The sequence below is a fragment of the Pleurodeles waltl genome, unplaced genomic scaffold, assembly GCF_031143425.1.
Source record: "Pleurodeles waltl isolate 20211129_DDA unplaced genomic scaffold, aPleWal1.hap1.20221129 scaffold_37, whole genome shotgun sequence".
Taxonomy (NCBI): Eukaryota; Metazoa; Chordata; class Amphibia; order Caudata; family Salamandridae; genus Pleurodeles; species Pleurodeles waltl.
Window position 1 is genome coordinate 10,194,665 of NW_027150076.1, and position 21,324 is coordinate 10,215,988.

The 21,324-nt window shown below is 49.7% G+C and overlaps 1 protein-coding gene across 1 annotated transcript in view; it reads left to right on the plus strand.

The window, feature by feature from the left end:
• The window catches only part of LOC138276140 (uncharacterized), a 131,528-nt gene that overhangs the window by 46,213 nt on the left and 63,991 nt on the right, over nucleotides 1-21,324 (plus strand). Inside the window, exons 3-4 of the mRNA XM_069219178.1 lie at nucleotides 1,558-1,689; nucleotides 9,646-9,810. Of these exons, the coding sequence (XP_069075279.1) occupies nucleotides 1,558-1,689; nucleotides 9,646-9,810 (297 nt within the window). The remainder of the gene's footprint in view (nucleotides 1-1,557; nucleotides 1,690-9,645; nucleotides 9,811-21,324) is intronic.

A 21,324-nucleotide genomic window follows, 5' to 3' on the forward strand; every position in this document is an offset into this window, starting at 1 on the left:
TACTGACCTGTATGGCAATCCAGACTACTAACCAGACACCGCCTTTGATTACTCAGCCGTGTCCCCGCAGGGCTGGCTCCATCCTAGAGCACCAAGGGAGCATGTACATGCTTCATGGTAAAGTGTGCTTAAAATAAACAAAAGGTTCCTGCTGCCACAGAAAGGTAGACTGCGACTTGCTACTCCACCCCCTTTACACCAAATGCAATTGCTAATACCCTGTCTACTTCGTGCCTAGCAGGCATTTTCTTGCATTTGGTAATGCTGAGGTAGGGTAATTTATATGTAATATATGCAACGTCTCACAAGTGCCGGTAAACAAGGGCAAACCTAACACATTGTACAAAGAATAGAGCTTCAGATGAGCCGATAATGCAGGGCAGACTTCGTAAGTTTTATTCACTTCAAAGGCACTTGACCAAATTTTGTTACAGTCGAGCACAAAAGGCAGAGACTGTTGAAAACACTTATGAGAGAACTGACGCTTCAGCAAGTGTTAAAGGCTGTAAGTTACCATCTCTGCAAAGATAGTTAATAGACGTTAGATGGTAATGTTAAACTGTTGGACGGTAGGCTTGTTTTCGGGAAACAATCATACTTGGGACAGCAGCATAAGAGCGTCATTTATGTTTACATACCCTGCCAAAACCTTGTGCTAAAACCAACAGAGGATAGGTGAAATCACCCGTGCATGCTGAACAGTAACTAAAGGTAAATAGAAATCCGATTTTACAATAAAGCCCCTATTGGGTGAGCGCGTTTTGGGTAGAAACAAAATACATTGTTTTTCAAAGGCAGAGGATACTGGGATACAGTCGGTGATGTGGGTTACAATATATTTACAAGCATTTGCAATGCAAAAGTTCTCGCGTTTGTGCGAGTTAGAGCTATTTGCATTGAAAATTACTAACTGGACTTTTTTTGCCACACAAAATGAAAATATAAAGTAAAACAGTTGACATAAGCGAGACGATTAGAGAAAAGAAAACGCAGCGCGATCGCACTATGTAAAATGCAGCGCGATCACGCTGTGTGAAAAATAAACAGATAAGGTAGTCCGAACCCCAGGCTGAAAACATCTAGCCTCAGATGTTTTTAGTAGTTTACTGGTGCTGTGTAGGTGGGCTAAACACCAGAAAAGGCATGACGTATGCACGCCTTTCACAAATGAAAGCAAGCGGTTTTAAAAGGCAAGCCCACAAACCAATGTGAGTTACTGACGTGCCATGAGCGTGGAATAACAAACAATTGTAAACGTAGACAAAAGTGTACGTTTACCTTTGTGAATCAGGCTCATTCACAAGCACACAATTTTGTATCTTGTGATGAACAAGAATAATAGCGCATTGAAGTTAAACATGTCTAACACCCTGTTACTGCGCTACTAGAGGGTGCAAAGTGCTGAAGACTTTCTTGGTTATTGTCAGTGAAAGTTAATTAGGGCCCTGCAGTTTGGAGTGGAAAAAAATCACACCTTCTTTCCTCACTTAATCTCTTGTATTTGTTTTCTCTCTCTCATCTCCACCTCTCCTCTCTTTGGGTTCTACCACCCTGCAGTGGAGAGAGAAGTGTTCTACCGCCCCAGGGTGCAGAGCTGTGCTGGTCTCCAAGGCCAGGCTGGAGATGGTCAAGGGTCTTCCCAGAATCCTCCGCTCTCTCTTCTGAAAACCTCTCTGTGCCTCCGTACAGGTAAAACACTTCTCTTACTTTGAGTCAACATGTTATCTCTCTGTGTCTCCACCCAGGTAAAAAGCTTCTCCTACTTTGGGTCAACATGTTATGTCTCTGTGTCTCTACCCAGGTAAAAAGCTTCTCTTTGTGAGAAAAGGCCTATTTTTTACAATGTTATCCCCTACTTTGTGCCTGATGTATAATGTAGCCTAGAAAGTATTGTGCCCAGGGCCCCTGCTAACCAGGTTCCCTGGGCCTGAGCTCTTTCCCTAAAACTGTTGTGATGCATTGGCACAATGGGATACACTCTTAACTACCACTATGAGTCCCCAGTAAGAGAGTACATAGGTACCCAGGGCATGAGGTACTATGGGTAGGCCCCTGAGGGCAGCAGCACTGATAGTGCCACCCTCTAGGGCCATGCATCCAGATGTACCCAGCACTGCCATCACAGGCTGAAAGTCCTGGTGCAAACCTAAAACACAAACTCAACATGGCACACTGCCTGTGTGCCCTGTCCTCCATCAACTGCATTTACTATGGGTAAGTGTAGGAGCTTGCCTGGTTCGTAGTGGGTACCAAAGGTACTTACTCCTTATACCAGGTCCAGTTATCCCTTGTTAGTGAAATGTAGTCAGTGTCTAGAAGCCAGGCTCTCTAGGGGTAGTATAGGCGAGCAGCCAAGGCCTAACTAGGAGTCATGCAAAACTCATGCAATACCACTGTAGACACACCGTATTTACACACATGAAAGAAAATACTCAGGCCCATATTTATACTTTTTTAGCGCCGCATTTTGACGCAAAAGTACTATACAATTGTAATTTGTAAGTTTGCACCATTTTTGAGTAAAAAAGCAGCGCAAATGCAGCCCTAAAAAAGTATAAATATGGGCCTCAGTGTTACAAAAATAAAGGTACTTTATTTTGGTGAAACAAATGCCAAAAATACCTTAGAGGCTATACTCCCTTAGGAGGTAAGGAATGTACACAAATTATATACACTAGAATGCAGAATTAGCTGTAAAAACTGTTAGAAAACAGTACACATAGTGAAAAACACAATAGTTAGAAATGGGCCTAGGCGGAACACAAACCATATACTAAAATAGTAGAATGCGAAAGTCGTTTTCCCACCAAGGCAAGTGTAGTGTGCAAAGGAGACTTGATGGGAGTGTAAGAAAACACCAATGGTAAGTTATAGAACCTACCCCAGAGCCCATGAAAGCAGGAGTAAATTACAGTAAGTTTCCTAGAACACACAAGAACACGTGATAAAAGATGTTGCAAGAACCAGAATATGGGAAAGTAGCCTCAGCATGGTTACCCCCATTTTTGGCCTGTTTGTCAGTGTGTCTTGACTGTGTCACTGGGATCTTGCTAGACCCTCTTATATGTCCCTAGTACATGGTACTCAGGTACCCAGGACATTGGGGTTCCAGGGGATCCCTATGGGCTGCAGCATTACTTTTGCCACCCATAGGGAGCCCATGCAAAGGCTCCTACAGGACTGCCATTGCAGCCTGTGTGAAATAGTGCATGCACTATTTCACAGCCATTTTCAATGTACCAGGTCACTTATAAGTCACATAAGTCACATATATGTCAGGCCTTCAGACGCTGAAGGCTGGGTGCAAAGTACCTGTGTGTGAGTGCACCCCCTGCACTAGCAGAGGTGCCACCACATCGTCCAGGCTCATTTTCCCAGACTTTGTGAGGTCGGGGATGCCATTTTAAGTGTGCACTGGACATAGGTCAATACCTATGTACAGCTTCACAGTGGTAACTCGGAATATGGCCAAGTAAGGTGTTTACCAACTGGGAATTGTACCCCAATACTGATTGCAGTATTGGTTGCACAATTCCATGCACTCAGGGTGCTCCACAGTACTGCCATACCAGCCTTCCGTGGTTGCCCCAGCTGCTGCCACCTCACAGACAGGCTTCTGCCCTCCTGGGGCTTGAGCAGCTCAATCCCAGGAAGGCAGAACAATGCATTTCCTTTAGGAGCAGGGTGTTACACCCTCTCCCTTTGGAAATAGGTGTTACAGGCATGGGAGGAGTATCCTCCCAGAGCCTCTGGAAATGCTTTGAAGGCCACTGATGGTGCCCTTCTTGCATAATCCAGTCTACACCAGTTCAGGGACCCCCAGTCCCTGCTCTGGCGCGAAACTGGGCAAAAGAAAGGGGAGTGATCACTCCCCTGTCCATCACCACCCCAGAGTGTCCCTGGATTTTGCCATCTTGGATTCCAAGGCCACCCCACCTAAACTTACCTGCACAGACCTTTTCCACATGCAGTGGCCCGCAGTGGCCCTGCATCAGCTCCAGATACTTTTAACTGCTGCTCCCGCCAAAACCAGGAGCCGCCTGAACTTCTCCAGCTGGCACAGTGTGTCCACCAACAACCTCGACCAACCTGCAAAAGAAGAACTTGGTAAAGCAACTGTGATTTTATATGTATTTTTAAAGGTGACTTTCCATTGATTCCCATGGTGCGTAATTACGCACTAAACTACAATTTTTTTTTAATCTTCAAAAATCCATATATCAAAAAGTACTTAACCAATTTTGAAAAACGTGGTCTTAAAAATTATATAAAACTCTGAAGTATTTTTATAAATTGGTCTCGAGTTATTCCTTTGAATGCTTGAGTTGCATGATTGATACTGTGAAAAAATGCTTTGCAGTTCTCCAAGATTAGCCTAACTGCTCGACCAAGCTATCATAAAAATTAGAGCATCAGGTGATCTAGTTTTTACATTTGTAAACCAGCATGTGGTTGCCGGACCCCCTGCACAGTGTGCCTAGCTTTGCACACTACATAGAGGGCCAGCCTCCTACACCCTTACTTTGGGTCAACATGTTATGTCTCTGTGTCTCTGGCCAGGTAAAAAGCTTCTCTTAGTTTGAGTTGACATGTTATGTCTCTGTGTCTCTGGCCAGGAGAAAAGCTTCTCTTACTTTGAGTCGACATGTTATGTCTCTGTGTCACTGGCCAGGTAAAAAGCTTCTCTTAGTTTGAGTTGACATGTTATGTCTCTGTGTCTCTGGCCAGGAGAAAAGCTTCTCTTACTTTGAGTCGACATGTTATGTCTCTGTCACTGGCCAGGTAAAAAGCTTCTCTTACTTTGAGTCAATATGCTATGTCTCTGTGTCTCTCTCCAGGTAAAGATTGTTTCCTGCTCTGTTCCAACATGTTGTGGTGCATGACATCATGTCAGATGTGCACAGTGCCCCTATGGCACGGCCTGGCCTTCATGTAGGTTTGGGTTCAGCCATGTTAGTGAGCATCACTGTGGGAGAGTAGATGCTGAAAGTGAGGGCGGTGGTTGTAGACACATGGGTGAGGTAGACGTGGGTAGTATTGGTAAATGTACCCTTCTTACTTTTACCGTGTGCAGCTCGTTCAACATATCTGTCTTGTACCAGTGGTGCAGCAGGGATGCCAAGAGCTCTAAACGAGATACAACTGGAGTGCAGTGGGCCCCTCACAGCCCTGGGCCCCTCACAGCCCTGGCCCCAGTGCCACTACACCTGCTGCACTCTTGGTAGGTACGCCCCTACCTGACACCCCTTTCACCTCACACTCTCACATTTAAGTATGTCCCTAACATGTCATGTTATATTGTACTAGGCTGTTTGAGCTCACACCCCTTGCAGCCCTGGGCCCCAGTGCCACTACACCTGCTGCACGCTTAGTAGGTACGGCCCGGCCTGACTCCCCTTCCACCTCACACTCTCACATGTAAGTATGTTCCTAACATGTCACGTTATATTGTACTAGGCTGTTTGAGCTCACACCCCTCACAGCCCTGTACCCCAGTGCCACTACACCTGCTGCACACTTGGTGGGTACGCCCCTGCCTCACACCCCTCCCACCTCAAACTCTCACATGTAAGTATGTTCCTAACTTGTTATGTTGTATTGTATTAGACTGTTTGAGCTCACACCCCTCACAGCCCTGTTCCCCAGTGCCACTACACCTGCTGCACGCTTCGTAAGTATGTCCCTGCCTCACACCCCTTACAACCCTGTGGGCCCCAGTGCCACTACGCCTGCTGCATGCTTGGTGGGTACGCCCCTGCCTCACACCCCTCCCACCTCACACTCTCACATGTAAGTATGTTCCTAACATGTCATGTTGTATTGTACTAGGCTGTTTGAGCTCACACCCCTCACAGTCCTCCGTGACCTGGTCTGTGATACCTCCACACTGCCGATGCTCTTGTGTGACTGTGCACAGCACTTCTGTCTACAGCTGTGCAAAGAAACACAAACACAAAGAGGGTTGAGTGTCAGAGAATCATCAACAAAATTAATGTCTGACTTTAATATTGTGACTTAAATGTCATTTACAAAACAGCTCTCTCTTTGGCGGTTGATTTTCTATTAACTCCAAAGGGACGATGATGGACATTTATGACACAATGGCCCAGATTTAAGAAAAGTGGCGCTTCATTACATGATTCATTACACGATTCATTCATTATATGATTTACTCATTACGTTATTTGTTCATTAAATGATTAATTCATTACATGATTCGTTATTACATGATTCATTCATTACATGATTTGTTCATTACATGAAGCGCCTCTTTTCTTGCACCCCATTGCGCCCCCCCTAACGCCACCATGTGTGCTTCCTATCAATGATTCGGCGCCCTATGGCTCACGTTAGGATCAATAGTGTCACAATTTCTGACGCTATTGTGATACTTTGCAGGACTAACACCAAAAATGTTGTTGCTAATCCTGTAAAGTACACAGAGGCCCAATATAAACAAAGGTGTGCCTCACTTTAACGCCTGCACTGAGCAGGCGTTTAAAATGCTGTGACGCAAAGGTTTACAAAGTGGCACAATGAGTGCATTGCACCACTTTGTAAATTTGGCGCTGTGTTTTTGCCAACCTAACGCCACATTAGTGGAAAAAAATGGCGCTAATGTGCCCCTAGGTGGCGCTAGGCCCTTCATATATTTGGCCCAATATTTTCTCAGACAATATATCAGATTGATCTGAACTCCTCTTTTTCTCCTCTCTCTTTCCCTGTAACTGTTTCTCTCCCTCTTTGTCTTCCGCTTCCTCTTCCTCCCTTCCTGTAACTCTCTGTACCCGTCTCTCCCTCCTCCCTCCATCTCTCTGTACCCGTCTCTCCCTCCTCCCTCCATCTCTCTGTACCTGTCTCTCCCCTCCTCCCTCCATCTCTCTGTACCTGTCTCTCCCCTCCTCCCTCCATCTCTCTGTACCCGTCTCTCTTTCTTCCCTTCCTCTATCTCTCTGTACCCGTCTCTCCCTCCTCCCTCCATCTCTCTGTACCCGTCTCTCCCTCCTCCCTCCATCTCTCTGTACCTGTCTCTCCTCCTCCCTCCATCTCTCTGTACCTATCTCTCACTCCTCCCTCTCTATATCTCTCTGTACCTATCTCTCACTCCTCCCTCTCTATATCTCTCTGTACCTATCTCTCACTCCTCCCTCTCTATATCTCTCTGTACCTGTCCCTCCCCTCCTCCCTCCATCTCTCTGTCCCGTCTCTCTCTCCTCCCTCTCTATATCTCTCTGTACCTGTCTCTCTCCTCTCTCTATCTCTCTGTACCTGTTTCTCCCTCCTCCCTCCATCTCTCTGTACCTGTCTCTACCTCTCTCTATCTCTCTGTACCTGTCCCTCCCTTCTCCCTCCCTCTCTGTACCTGTCTCTTCCTCCTCCCTCTATCTCTCTGTACCTGTCTCTCCCTCCTCCCTCCATCTCCTTGTACCTGTCTCTACCTCTCTCTATCTCTCTGTACCTGTCTCTCCCTCCTCCCTCCATCTCTTTGTACCTGTCTCTCTCCTCTCTCTATCTCTCTGTACCTGTCTCTTCCTCCTCCCTCCATCTCCTTGTACCTGTCTCTACCTCTCTCTATCTCTCTGTATCTGTCTCTTCCGCCTCCTTCTATCTCTCTGTACCTGTCTCTCCCTCTATCTCTTTGTATCTGTCTCTCCCTCCTCCCTCCATCTCTTTGTACCTGTCTCTCCCTCTGTCTCTCTGTACCTGTCTCTCCCTCCTCCCTCTCTCTCTCTGTACATGTCTCTCCCTCCCTCCATCGATCTGTACATGTCTCTCCCTCATCTCTCTCTCTCTCTACTTGTCTCTCCCTCCTCCCTCCATCTCTCTGTACCTGTCTCTCCCTCTGTCTCTCTGTACCTGTCTCTCCCTCCTACCTCTATCTCTCTGTACATGTCTCTCCTCCCTCCATCTCTCTGTACATGTCTCTCCCTCCTCCCTCTCTCTCTCTGTACATGTCTCTCCCTCCCTCCATCTCTCTGTACTTGCCTCTCCCTCCATCTCTCTGTACCTGTCTCTCCCTCCTCCCTCCATCTCTCTGTACCTGTCTCTCCCTCCTCCCTCCCTCTCTCTGTACCGGTCTTTCCCTCCACCCTCCATCTCTCTGTACCTGTCTCTCCCTCCCTCTATCTCTCCTTACTTGTCTCTCCTCTCTCTATCTTCCTGTACCTATCTCTCACTCCTCCCTCTCTATATCTCTCTGTACCTATCTCTCACTCCTCCCTCTCTATATCTCTCTGTACCTGTCCCTCCCCTCCTCCCTCCATCTCTCTGTACCCGTCTCTCTCTCCTCCCTTCCTCTATCTCTCTGTACCTGTCTCTCCCTCCTCCCTCTCTATATCTCTCTGTACCTGTCTCTCTCCTCTCTCTATCTCTCTGTACCTGTTTCTCCCTCCTCCCTCCATCTCTCTGTACCTGTCTCTACCTCTCTCTATCTCTCTGTACCTGTCCCTCCCTCCTCCCTCCCTCTCTGTACCTGTCTCTTCCTCCTCCCTCTATCTCTCTGTACCTGTCTCTCCCTCCTCCCTCCATCTCCTTGTACCTGTCTCTACCTCTCTCTATCTCTCTGTACCTGTCTCTCCCTCCTCCCTCCATCTCTCTGTACCTGTCTCTCTCCTCTCTCTATCTCTCTGTACCTGTCTCTTCCTCCTCCCTCCATCTCCTTGTACCTGTCTCTACCTCTCTCTATCTCTCTGTACCTGTCTCTTCCGCCTCCTTCTATCTCTCTGTACCTGTCTCTCCCTCTATCTCTTTGTACCTGTCTCTCCCTCCTCCCTCCATCTCTTTGTACCTGTCTCTCCCTCTGTCTCTCTGTACCTGTCTCTCCCTCCTCCCTCTATCTCTCTGTACATGTCTCTCCCTCTCTCCATCTCTCTGTACATGTCTCTCCCTCCTCCCTCTCTCTCTCTGTACATGTCTCTCCCTCATATCTCTCTCTCTCTACTTGTCTCTCCCTCCTCCCTCCATCTCTCTGTACCTGTCTCTCCCTCTGTCTCTCTGTACCTGTCTCTCCCTCCTACCTCTCTCTCTCTGTACATGTCTCTCCCTCCCTCCATCTCTCTGTACATGTCTCTCCCTCCTCCCTCCCTCTCTCTGTACCTGTCTCTCCCTCCTCCCTCCATCTCTCTGTACCTGTCTCTCCCTCCCTCTATCTCTCCTTACTTGTCTCTCCTCTCTCTATCTCCCTGTACCTATCTCTCCCTCCTCCCTTCATCTCTCTATACCTGTCTCTCCCTCCCTCTATCTTCCTGTACCTGTCTCTCCCTCCTCCCTCCATCTCTCTGTACCTGTCTCTGTCTCCCTCTATCTCTCTGTACCTGTCTCTCCCTCCCTCCATCTCTCTGTACCTGTCTCTCCCTCCTCCCTCCATCTCTCTGTACTTGTCGCTCCCTCTTCCCTACATCTCTCTGTACCTGTCCCTCCCTCTCTCTGTACCTGTCTCTCCCTCCCTCCATCTATCTGTACCTGTCTCTCCCTCTCTCTGTACCTGTCTCTCCTTGCTCCCTCCATCTCTCTGTCCATGTCTCTCCCTCCTCCCTCCATCTCTCTGTACCTGTCTCTCCTTGCTCCTTCCATCTCTCTGTACCTGTCTCTCCCTCCTCCCTCCATCTCTCTGTACCTGTCTCTCCCTCCATCTCTCTGTACCAGTCTCTCCCTCCTCTGTACCAGTTTCCCAGTGCAACCTTCATGACAGACAAGGAAGTCTCCCTGGACAGAGCTGCCCCTGGGTGAGAAATGAGCCTGGAACAGAAGATTCCTCTTCATGGAGAGATTTACAGCCTCATCTGAGAGAGACTCTGTGTCTGCACAAAGGTGAGAATATTTTACTTTTTAGCTTTCCACACCCACATTTGATTTATAAATAAAACAAATATTGTTTCAGAAATATACATAACTTACACAGAACAATATTTGAATTGAATGTGCTTTTTTGAAGGTTAGTGCCTTTCATATATTTTTTAAAACATCTTTCCTTTTGGACAGTCTAAAATAAGAATTCTGAAAATAAGGTTGAAAAGCACCTACGCCTTTTGTGAATATGCACAACAGTGATGGATGGATGCTTGAATTAATGTCAGCCACTGGTAATTACTCGGGCCGCATGGCAATCCATTGTAATCCTGCACACGAGGCCACCTCAGTTTGAACCAGCCATATGCAAATCAGTCTTGGCCCTGCTCCAATAGGAACAGTTTAGCCCGGCCAGTTCCTCCCTGAACCAGAACACAAGCAACCCAGGACCGATTTCACCCTAGTGATGAGCTCATCAGCCGGTTACAGCTTGGTTCCAGTGTCTGTTTGTGAAAACAGCCACTTATGAGTTCAAGAAGACCATGAAAGATGGAGGAAGGGTCAGGGGAGGGACTGAGAGAGGCAGTGGAGAGAGCGGGTGGATTTACCCGGTGCTTTGACTCCAGTTGGTCAGTTAGATTCAGCAAATCATACATGTTTGGTGTTTGGGTTTAGAGAAGAAGAAAGGACTAGTCAGAAAGACAGAGAGAGAGGGAGGGAGAGAGAAATGGAGGAACACTGCCCCCAGCATGAAACATATGTTTGTACATGTGTGTACATACACATATACACACAAACACACATACATACACACACACACACACACTTACACAAAGAAATGCATACAGCCATGCAAACACAGGGATACACAGACACACAAACACAACAGGCATACTCCAAAGACACCCAATGAGAGGCTACGAATAAAGCCAGGGTGGGTATATAAATAACACCCAATGAGAGGCCACGTATGAGGCTTGGGTTGGTATATATATAACACCCAATGAGAGGCCAAATATGAGGCCTGGGTTGGTATATAAGTAACACCCAATGAGAGCCCGTGTATGAGGCTGGGTGGGTATAGAAATAACATCCAATGAGAGGCAACATATGAGGCCTGGGTTGGTATGTAAATAACACCCAATGAGAGGCCATGTATGAGGCCCAGGTGGGTATATGAATAATACTCAATGAGAGACCACGTATGAGGCTCGGGTGGGTGTATATATATATTTTTTTTTAATATTTTTTTTAATTTTATATATATATATATATATATATATATATATATATCTAGGAGGCTGGCGGTACTTTCCTACAATATATGCCACCCAATGAGAGGCCATGTATGAGGCCTAGGTGGGTATTTAAATAATATCCAGTGAGGGGCCACGTATGAGGCCTGGCGGGGTACATATATAACACCCAATGAGAGGCAATGTATGAGGGCCAGGTGGGTATATAAGTAACACCCAATGAGAGGCAATGTATCAGGCCTGGGTGGGTATTTATATAACACCCAATGAGAGTCCAAGTATGAGGCCCAGGTGGGTACATTTATAACACCCGTTGAGAGACCACGTATGAGGCCCGGGTGGATATATAAATAACACCCAATGAAAGGCCACGTATGAGGCCCGGGTGGGTATATAAATAACACCCAATGAGAGGCCACGTATCAGGCCTGGGTGGGTATTTATATAACACCCAATGAGAGGCCACGTATGATGCCCAGTTGGGTACATTTATAACACCAGTTGAGAGACCACATATGAGGTCCGGGTGGATATATAAATAACACTGAATGAGAGGCCACGTATGAGGCCCGGATGGGTATATAAATAACACCCAATGAAATGCCATATATGAGGCCCGGGTGGGTATATAAATAATACTCAATGAGAGGCCACGTATGAGGCCTGGGTGGGTATATAAATAACACCAAATAAAAGGGCACGTATGAGGCCCTGGTGGGTATATAAATAACACCTAATGAGAGGCAACGTATGAGGTCCGGGTGGATATATAAATAACACCCAATGAAAGGCCACGTATGAGGCCCGGGTGGTTATATAAATAGCACAGAATGAGAGGCCACATATGAGGCCTGGGTGGGTATACGTATAACACCCAATGAGAGGCCATGTAGGCCCAGGTGGGTATATAAATAATACTCAATGACAGGCCACGTATGAGGGAGGCCCGGGGGGTATACATATATATATATATATATATATATATATATATAACACCCAATGAGAGGCCATGTATGAGGCCTGGGTGGGTATATATATATAACACCCAATGAGAGGCCAGGTAGGAGGCTTGGGAGGATATAAAAATAACACCTAATGAGAGGCCACGTATGAGGCCCCAGTGGGTATATATATAATTTGCAATGAGAGGCTGCGTATGAGGCCCGGGTGGGTATAGAAATAACACCGAATGAGAGGCCACGTATGAGGCCCGGGTGGGTATATAAATGTGCAGCAGTCTTACCTGCTGCTCCTGCCCCTCCCTCACGGCTGCACTCCCTCTTAATCACTCATCCCTACTGAGGCCTCTGCGCACAGTCCTGTTTCTGTGCTTCTGACACATGGGCTTCCCTTTAGCCCAAAAGACAAAGAGATTTGGGTTGCGGCTCTTTGTATTCTCAAGGGAGGCCTATCTCTACACCAATAACATATTTATCAAAAGCTCATGCGGCACAGCGGGTCACCTTGCTGCACTGCGCTGCGGGATAGTGAAAGGGTAGGAATGTACCGTATTCAACAATATATGGCGCATTCCTATCTTTCCCTGCGCTGGCGCACAATCTGCTGCCCAGCGCCAACATAGGTACCCCTGCTCAATGGTGCAAGTGTGCCTGCGTTATTTTTGTGCAGGAAAGTTTGTTTCCTGCACAAAAACAATCTCCTGAGGCATTTTCCTCTTTCTATGCGTGCTGCAAAATGCATCACACATAGAAAGAGGAAAAACAAGGAGAAAAAATATATCTCTCCTCGTTACTCCCCTTCCTCCGAGGGAGTCACAGCATTTTGACACATTCCCAGGTCTACCAGTAATGGTAAATCAAGAAATGCGCCAAAATTAATTTGTGGATGCGTAGGAACTCCAACGCTCCACCCATGGAACACCTTCCTGGAGCAGAGCAACACAATCCAGCAATGTACGCTGCGTCGCATTACTCTAGATTTATCAAGCCCCTCAGGTGGCCTTGTGTGCCTTGATAACTCTAGCTTAAGAGTTGCATTGCTCTTGTGCCCCGTTGTGTGGTGCAAGGGTGACACAACTACTTGATAAATCTGGCCCCATGTTCCTGGACAGGAGGAGGTGTGTGTTAAAATTTTAATTTAATGCTTACATGTATTTTAATTTCTTTTCCAAATTGAATTGTGTGTCAGTGTGTGTGTGTGTGTGTGTGTGTGTGAGATTGTGTGTGTATGTGTGTGTGTGTGTGCGTTTGTGAGATTGTGTGTGTATGCATGTTTGTGCGTGAGATGAGATTGCAGGGCACATAATGGTTGCTTTTTGGCCTATTGTACCAAGCTGAAGTCTGAAACACTATCCAGATTCAGAGTTATAAACTCTATCATATCTTCCTCCATATTTTATACAAAGGTTTTATCAGGAAATAGTCCGTTCTGGACAAGGTTTAGTTTAGAGCGGAGCAGTGGGTGCATTCAAGGGCTTATGGATTTAAAGGTCTCCATACACATATATATCCAGTGATGTGACACCAGGTACTCTGTGGTGCAGACTGGGCATGAGGTTACCACCACAGCTATTTATGATGGATGACAGTGTTTATAGCGCCACATGTGTGGTAAGCATTGGCTGTCATGCATGATGGACGCGGATGTGCTCCAGTCTTTTTGCTGCACACTTGGTGCTCCGCCTTGGCATGTCGGTCATTCATAGAGAAGGGTGTGAGGACGATCGGTCACATGAGCTAGTGCCCTGCCTGGTTTGTGTGATGGGGATGATGTATCTTCATAGTGTCACCTTTATGTGAAACATTGTGTACGGCCTGCGTGGATTGGGGGCCACTGATGCTGTTTTTCTGTGCACATGGTGCTCCGCCTCGGCATGTCGGTCATTCATAGAGAAGGGTGTGAGGACGATTGGTCATGTTAGTTAGTGCCCTGCCTGGTTTGTGTGATGGGGATGATGTATATTCATAGTGTCTCCTTTATGAAACATTGTGAACGGTGTGCGTGGATAGGGGACCACTGATGCTGTTTTGCTGCGCACTTGATGCTCCGCCTCGGCATGTTGGTCATTCATAGAGAAGGGTGTGAGGACGGTCGGTCATGTTAGTTAGTGCTCTGCCTGGTTTGTGTGATGGGGATGATGTATCTTCATAGTGTCATCTTTATGTGAAACATTGTGTACGGCGTGCGTGGATTGGGGACCACTGATGCTGTTTTGCTGCGCACTTGGTGCTCCGCCTCGGCATGTCGGTCATTCATAAAGAAGGGTGTGAGGGCGATCGGTCACGTGAGTTAGTGCCCTGCCTGGATTGTGTGATGGGGATGATGTATCTTCATAGTGTCACCTTTATGTGAAACATTATGTACGGCGTGTGTGGATTGGAGACCACTGATGCTGTTTTGCTGCAGACCTGGTGCAGTCAGTGCCAACGTATCTCAAATGATCATACCAAAGCATGCCAATGGCTGGGACCGGGAGTGGTACGGACTTTGGTGCCCCCCAATGAAACCTGTCAATGGTATATTTGAGATCAAGTTCAGTATTCAGCTCTGAGGCATTTTGATGAGAATGACAGACACCGGTTATGATTTGAAAGTTTAAATGAGGAGATTATATGTAAAATACATGGAATAGACCATCAATAAGTTAACAGCTAAAGTGCATAATTAATAAGTAAGTAAAGTTCTATATAAAATCCGTCATAGATTCGCCTCCAAAAATGGGAGTTAGACAGTTCCAGAGGACAGAGAAATGCTTTTCCTTTTATAGGAGTTTAGAGAAAGGGAATGCACCTGTAGTGTCCTGCTGGACACGTTGTGGTGTTTTGCCAGCCACTCGGGTGAGGGCTGGCCTTACATCTACACCCCACACCCACCTAACACAGGCGTCACCGGTCAGGTGATCCTGCCAATAAAAAGGGTCGGAAGCACGTGACCGAGGCCAGTTATTAGCACCATGCCACTGTGTCTGCGTCACGTTATTCTCTAGTATGAGGGCCTCGGGCCCCCAACTCTACAGCACCAATGAGGACAAGCTTGAAAAGACGTTATATATTAAAATATTGACATCAAATTTGGAAGGCCTGGACAAGAGACCCTGCAGAAAGGATTAAAATAGTTGTTCCCAACCTTTTGATTTCTGTGGACCCCCACTTTAATATTAATGGAACCCAGGGACCCCCACTGAATCATATTTAGAATCTGGGTACCCCCGCCTGAGTCATTACTGGAAGCTGGGGACCTAATATTTGTTAATATGTTTTAATTTTCTAGGCTCTTGTGGACCCCCTGAGAAGGCTTTGCGGACCCCCAGGGGTCACCCGGACCACAGGTTGGGAACCACTGCCCTAGGACCTATACAGGTCACTGCCCAGTAACCAATGAGTGCCCAAGGAACCTGCCCAGTAACCAGCGAGTGCCCGAAGACTCAGACAGGCCACTGCCCTGTAACCACTAAGTGCAGCAGGACCGACAGGACACTGCCCAGTTACCACTGAGTGCCCGAGGACTCAGACAGGACACTGCCCAGTAGCCACTGAGTGCCCCAGGAAACTGCCCAGTAACCAATGAGTGCCCCAGGATCCGCACAGGACACTGCGGAGTAAACACTGAGTGCCCTAGGACCCATACAGGTCACTGCCCAGTAACCAATGAGCGCCCAAGGACACTGCCTAGTAACCACTAAGTGCCCGAAGACACCGCCCAGTAAGCATTGAGTGCCACACGGAAGTGCCCAGTAACCACTGAGTGCCCCAGAACCCCAGTAGCTACTGAGTGCCCCAGGACACAGACAGGACACGGCCCAGTAACCACTGAGTGCCCAAGGACACTTCCCAGTAAATACTGAGTGCCCCAGGGTTTGGCCCAGTAACCACTGAGTGCCTGAGGACTTGGACAGGGCACTGCCCAGTAAACACTGAATGCCCTAGGACACTTCCCAGTAACCACTGAGTGCCCAAGGACCTGAACAGGACACAGCCCAGTATCCACTCAGTGACCGATACCTCAGACAGGAGACTGCCCAGTAACCACTGAGTGCCCGAAGACTCAGACATGACACTGCCCAGTAACCACTTAGTGCTCCAGGACACTGCCCAGTAACCACTGAGTGCCCCAGGACCCAGACAGGACACTGCCCAGGACCTAGACAGGGCAGTGCCCGAGAAGTCAGACAGGACACTGCCCAGTAACCACTGATTGCCCAAGGACTCAGACAGGGCACTGTCCATGAACCACTGAGTGCCCGAGGACTCTGACAGGACACTCCCCCATAACCAGTGAGTGCCCAGAATACTGCCCAGTAACCACTGAGTGCCCCAGGACACTGCCCAGAAACCACTGAGGACCCAAGGACTTGGATAGGACACTTCTCAGTAATCACTGGGTGCCTCAGACCTATAGTGGTCACTGCCCAGTAACCACTGACTGCCCCAGGACCCAAAGTGACCCCTGCTCAGCAACTACTGACTGCCCAAAGACCCATAGAGATCACTGCCCAGTAGCGGAGTGCCCAAGGGCACAGCCCAATAATCACTGAGTGCCCCAGGGAACTGCCCAGAAACCACTGAACGCCCGAGAACTCAGACCGGGTCCTGCACAGTAACCACTGAGTGCCCCAAGACCCAGACAGGACATTGCACAAGAACCACTGACTGCTTCAGGACCTATAGTGGTCACTGCCCACTAACCACTAAGTGCCCAAGAACACTGCCCTGTAACCAATGCGTGCCCCTGGGAACTGCCCAGTAACCACTGAGTGCCACAGGACCCAGACAGGACACTGCCCAATAACCACTGAGTGCCAGAAGACTCAGACAGGACACTGCCCAGTAACCATTGAGTGCCGTAGGCCTAGGACCTATACAGGTCACTGCCCAGTAACCAATGAGTGCCCAAGGAACCTGCCCAGTAACCAGTGAGTGCCCGAAGACTCAGACAAGACACTGCCCTGTAACCACTGAGTGCCGCAGGACCCAGACAGGACACGGCCCAGTTACCAATGAGTGCCCGAGGACTCAGACAGGACACTGCCCAGTAGCCACTGAGTGCCCCAGGAAACTGCCCAGTAACCAATGAGTGCCCCAGGATCCGTACAGGAAACTGCGGAGTAAACACCGAGTGCCTTAGGACCCATACAGGGCACTGCCCAGTAACCAATGAGTGCCCAAGGACACTGCCTAATAACCACTGAGTGCCCAAGGACTCAGACAGGACAGTGCCTAGTAACAACTGACTGCCCAATGACTCAGTCCGGACAGTGCCCAGTAACCACTGAGTGCCCCAGTGTAGGAAGGTAGCCTCTTTCTATCCTTGTTACCACCACTTTTGGCATGTTTGTGAGTATATGTCAGGGTGTTTTTTCTGTAACACTGGGATCCTGCTAGCCAGGACCCCAGTGCTCATAGGTTTGTGGCCTACATGTGTTCCCTGTGTGGTGCCTAACTGTACGACTGAGGTTCTGCTAACCAGAACCTCAGTGTTTATGCTCTCTCTGTTTTTAAAACTGTCACTGCAGGCCAGAGTGCTTCATCCTGCACATGACGGACTCAGTAGCGTCAGTGCCCTTGGAGCTCATGGCCAGCGGTGCCTCTTGTGGCGGTGCCCTGTTCAGCGGTGCCTCCTGTGGCGGTGCCCTGTTCAGTGGTGCTTCTTGTGGCGGTGCCCTGTTCAGCGGTGCCTCTTGTGGCGGTGTACTGTTCAGCGGTGCTTCTTGTGGCGGTGCCCTGTACAGCGGTGCTTGTGGCAGCGGGGTCCTTTGCATGTGACTCAGCTGCTGGCAGTCCTGTCTGGCAGAGTGGGGCTGGTGCTGGCAGTCCTCTCAGGCCCAGCGGGGCTGGTGCTGGCGGTCCTCTCTGGCCCAGCAGGGCTGGTGGCAGTGGCCTCCTGGGCAGCAGGGCAGGTGCTGGCTGTGGACTCCTGGGCGGCGGGGATGATGGCGGTCTTCTCCGCCGTGCTGGTCTTCCCAGACCTGCTGACCTTCCTGTGTCCCTTCCCCACCTTGGAAGGTGTTGCAGCTGACTCCACACTCCCACCTGTATCCCTGGGAGCGGCTTTGGTGACTGGAGTCTTCCCCCTCTCCCGCCGGGCACTGGCCAACTTCTGATGCTTGACAGGTGGGGGACTGTCCGTGTTGTGGCTCCATGCCACACTGGCTGCCCTGGTGGCCGGTGCACTCCAGATACCGGTGACAACAGGCACCACTGGTCCCGGAGAGGTTGTGGCTGAGGTGCTAGGTAGGGACCTGGAGAGTCGGGCCCTAGGAGACAGACGGGGTGGGGGAGGTGTGGGAAAGAGGTCAAGTTTGGCTAGGAAAAGTTTTTTGGGAGCAGTGGGATGGGTAGCTGGAGGGGGTTTGGGAGTGGAGGAAGAGGTTGTGGTTGTAGGAGGTGTTAGTTTGGTGACTGTGGGTGAAGGTGCATGCGCTGGAGGCTGTTGTGAGGTGGATGGCTGTTGGGTGGGCGTGTGCCTGCGTTTGTGTATCTTGGGAGGTGGCGTCACAGACACACTGGGAGAGGACACAGGGGACGTGTGAATGGCAGTGGGGGTGGTGACTGCACGTGAGCGGGCTGTGTTGGTGTGTGTGCTGGTGATGGACATAGTGGCTGTAGATGTAGTGCATGCAGGTGTGAGTGGAGACGAGACTGGGAGGGAGGAGGGAGACAAGGAGGAGGGGGACACAGTGGAGGCAGTGGATGTTGGTGTGTCTGCATGTGTGTAATGCTTGCATGAGTGCCTGTGGGATGTGTGGTGCTTATGCTTGCCTGAGCTTCCCTTGTGTGTTGACGTGTGTGTATGCTGGTCTGCCTGTGTGCTTGGGATAGGCTGAGGTACAGGGGATTGGGTCTGGGTGGAGGAAGTTGGAGGGGGGAGGCTAGACACAGGGACAATGGCTGCCATCAGTGCTGAGGCCAGAGTCTGAAAAGCCCGCTGAAGGGCCGCCTGGCCAGAATGAATGCCCTCCAGGAATGCATTTGATTGCTGCAACTGCCTTTCTATACCCTGGATGGCATTCAAAACAGTGAGGGACCTGAGGAGGTCAATGGCCTCCTCACCGAGGGCAGCAGGGGTGACTGGGGCAGGGCCTGAGGTGCCTGGGGCGAAGGTGATGCCCACCCTCCTGGGTGAGCGGACACGGGGCAAAGGCTGAGGGGCTGCTGGGAGGGCGGTGCTGGTAGGGGGGGTGGTCGCTGTACCTGTAGATGAGGGGGGGCACAGATGTTGCCGCCACCACAAGGGAGCTCCCATCAGAGGACGAGTCAGTGTCACTGGAGTCAGCTCCTGTCCCCGCCGTGGAGCTCCCCTCGCCCTCCGTCCCACTGGTGACCTCTGAGTCGGTTGTCTCGCCCTCCAGGGCCATGTGGGATGCAGCTCCCTCCTGCTCCGGTGCCACTGTTCCTCCGCCTGATTATGCTAATGCACACAAGAACAGGGAGACCACAAAAAGGGGGGGACGACAGAAGAAAGACATGTTGAGTACATGCATTACCGCTACCGATGGCGGACACGACAGACACACAAGCCCCCTGCACTACGCCGTGCACTTGGCCTCCACTGTTCACTACCTGGCAAATGGCATACAAGGCTATGGACGACATCAGCACACATGGATGACACAGGGGCCTGACTAGGTGTGTTTGGCACTGTACACAGGTGGGTTGGGGTGCCACTGGGTCTGCCATAAGAAGGGGAACTTGCCTACTTAACTCGCCCTGGCCTAGGGAAACCCACAGCCCACGTCCCCCACCCAGACACCTCCACTGCGTGCAAAATCAGCAGAATGAGAGTGTACTCACCCCCTTGAAGATGCTGTGATGCCCTCAAGCGCCCATCCAACTCCGGGTACCCCACCGCCAGGATCCTGAACATCAAGGGGGTCAAGGTGCGATGGCACCCCTCCCACGTTGGGATGCCATCCCCAGCTGGGCCTCCGCCATCTTCTTGCTCCAGCGGCGAATGTCCTCCCATCTCTTGCGTCAGTGGGTGCTCCGTCTGTGGTAGACCCCCAGGGTCCGGACGTCCTTGGTGATGGCACGCCAAATATCTTTTTTCTGGTGGGCGCTGACCTACATGAATTGTACAGGGGGAAAAGAAAAGTTATAACCAAATGCACCATCACAGTCATTGGCCCCCATCCCTACCCTTGCCATGATGCACATGCACTCACCATCGTTTCATGCACGCCTCAATCCTCCCCACCCCCCATCTTTCATCCACCCCTCTCCACACAGGCATAGCCCATACAGCATGCTCCCAGTGTATTTACCTGTTTGTCTGGAGGACCGTGGAGTAGCGCGTACTGGGGGAGGACCCCATCCACAAGTTTCTCCAATTCCTCCGATGTGAAGGCAGGGGCCCTTTCCCCAGACGCACGTGCCATTGTCTCTTCCAAACCGAGGCAACAGCAGCACTTGCAGTGTAGGTCCTCTCGTGTCAAAGATCAGGTTTCGAGTGATTGTACAGATAGAAAATGGTGGTCACATCCACGACGGTGCGTACCGCCACCGGCGGCGTACATCATCATTGGCTCCTGAGACCCATAGAGTCCAATGTTAACCAATGCAGCATTGCGCCGCGGTCTTCGACCGTCTACCGCAACGGTGTACAACGCCAGCGCAGTTACCTCACATCCCATTGACACACTTTACAGGTCAGGCAGCCGCCATTTCAGGGGCCCACATGGCTTAATTTCTAACTGCGTCACACATACCTAGGCCTTGCCTCAACACTCATACAAGCCATTATGTGGATTATGATTTGTGATCTGTGTAAGCTGTGGGTACGTACCTCTGAGTTGTTTGGCTCTGTGCTCGCTGTTGTCCTTCATAGGCACCGTCCGCTGGGACATGTGAGGAGATGGCGGCATCCTCCGGTGTACAGACCGCTGGTGGACCTGTCGACAATAGAGGAGAGACATGTGATCCTCACATACAGGCTTGACCGTGCCACAATCCAGGAACTGTGTGCCCAGCTGGAGCCTGACCTGATGTCAGCTATCCGCCATCCCACAGGAATTCCCCCTCAAGTGCAGGTGCTGTCAGTGCTCCATTTCCTAGCAAGTGGGTCATTTCAAACAACAGTGTCCATATCATCAGGGATGTCCCAGCCTATGTTTTCCAACGTGCTGTCCAGAGTGTTGTCTGCCCTGCTGAAACACATGCGGAGCTACATCGTTTTCCCTCAGGTGGAGGATTTGGCAACAGTGAAAGGAGACTTCTATGCCCTGGAACATATCCCCAGCATCATAGGTGCCATTGATGGGACCCATGTGGCTTTGGTACCCCCCGCAGGAGTGAACAGGTGTACAGAAACCGGAAGAGTTATC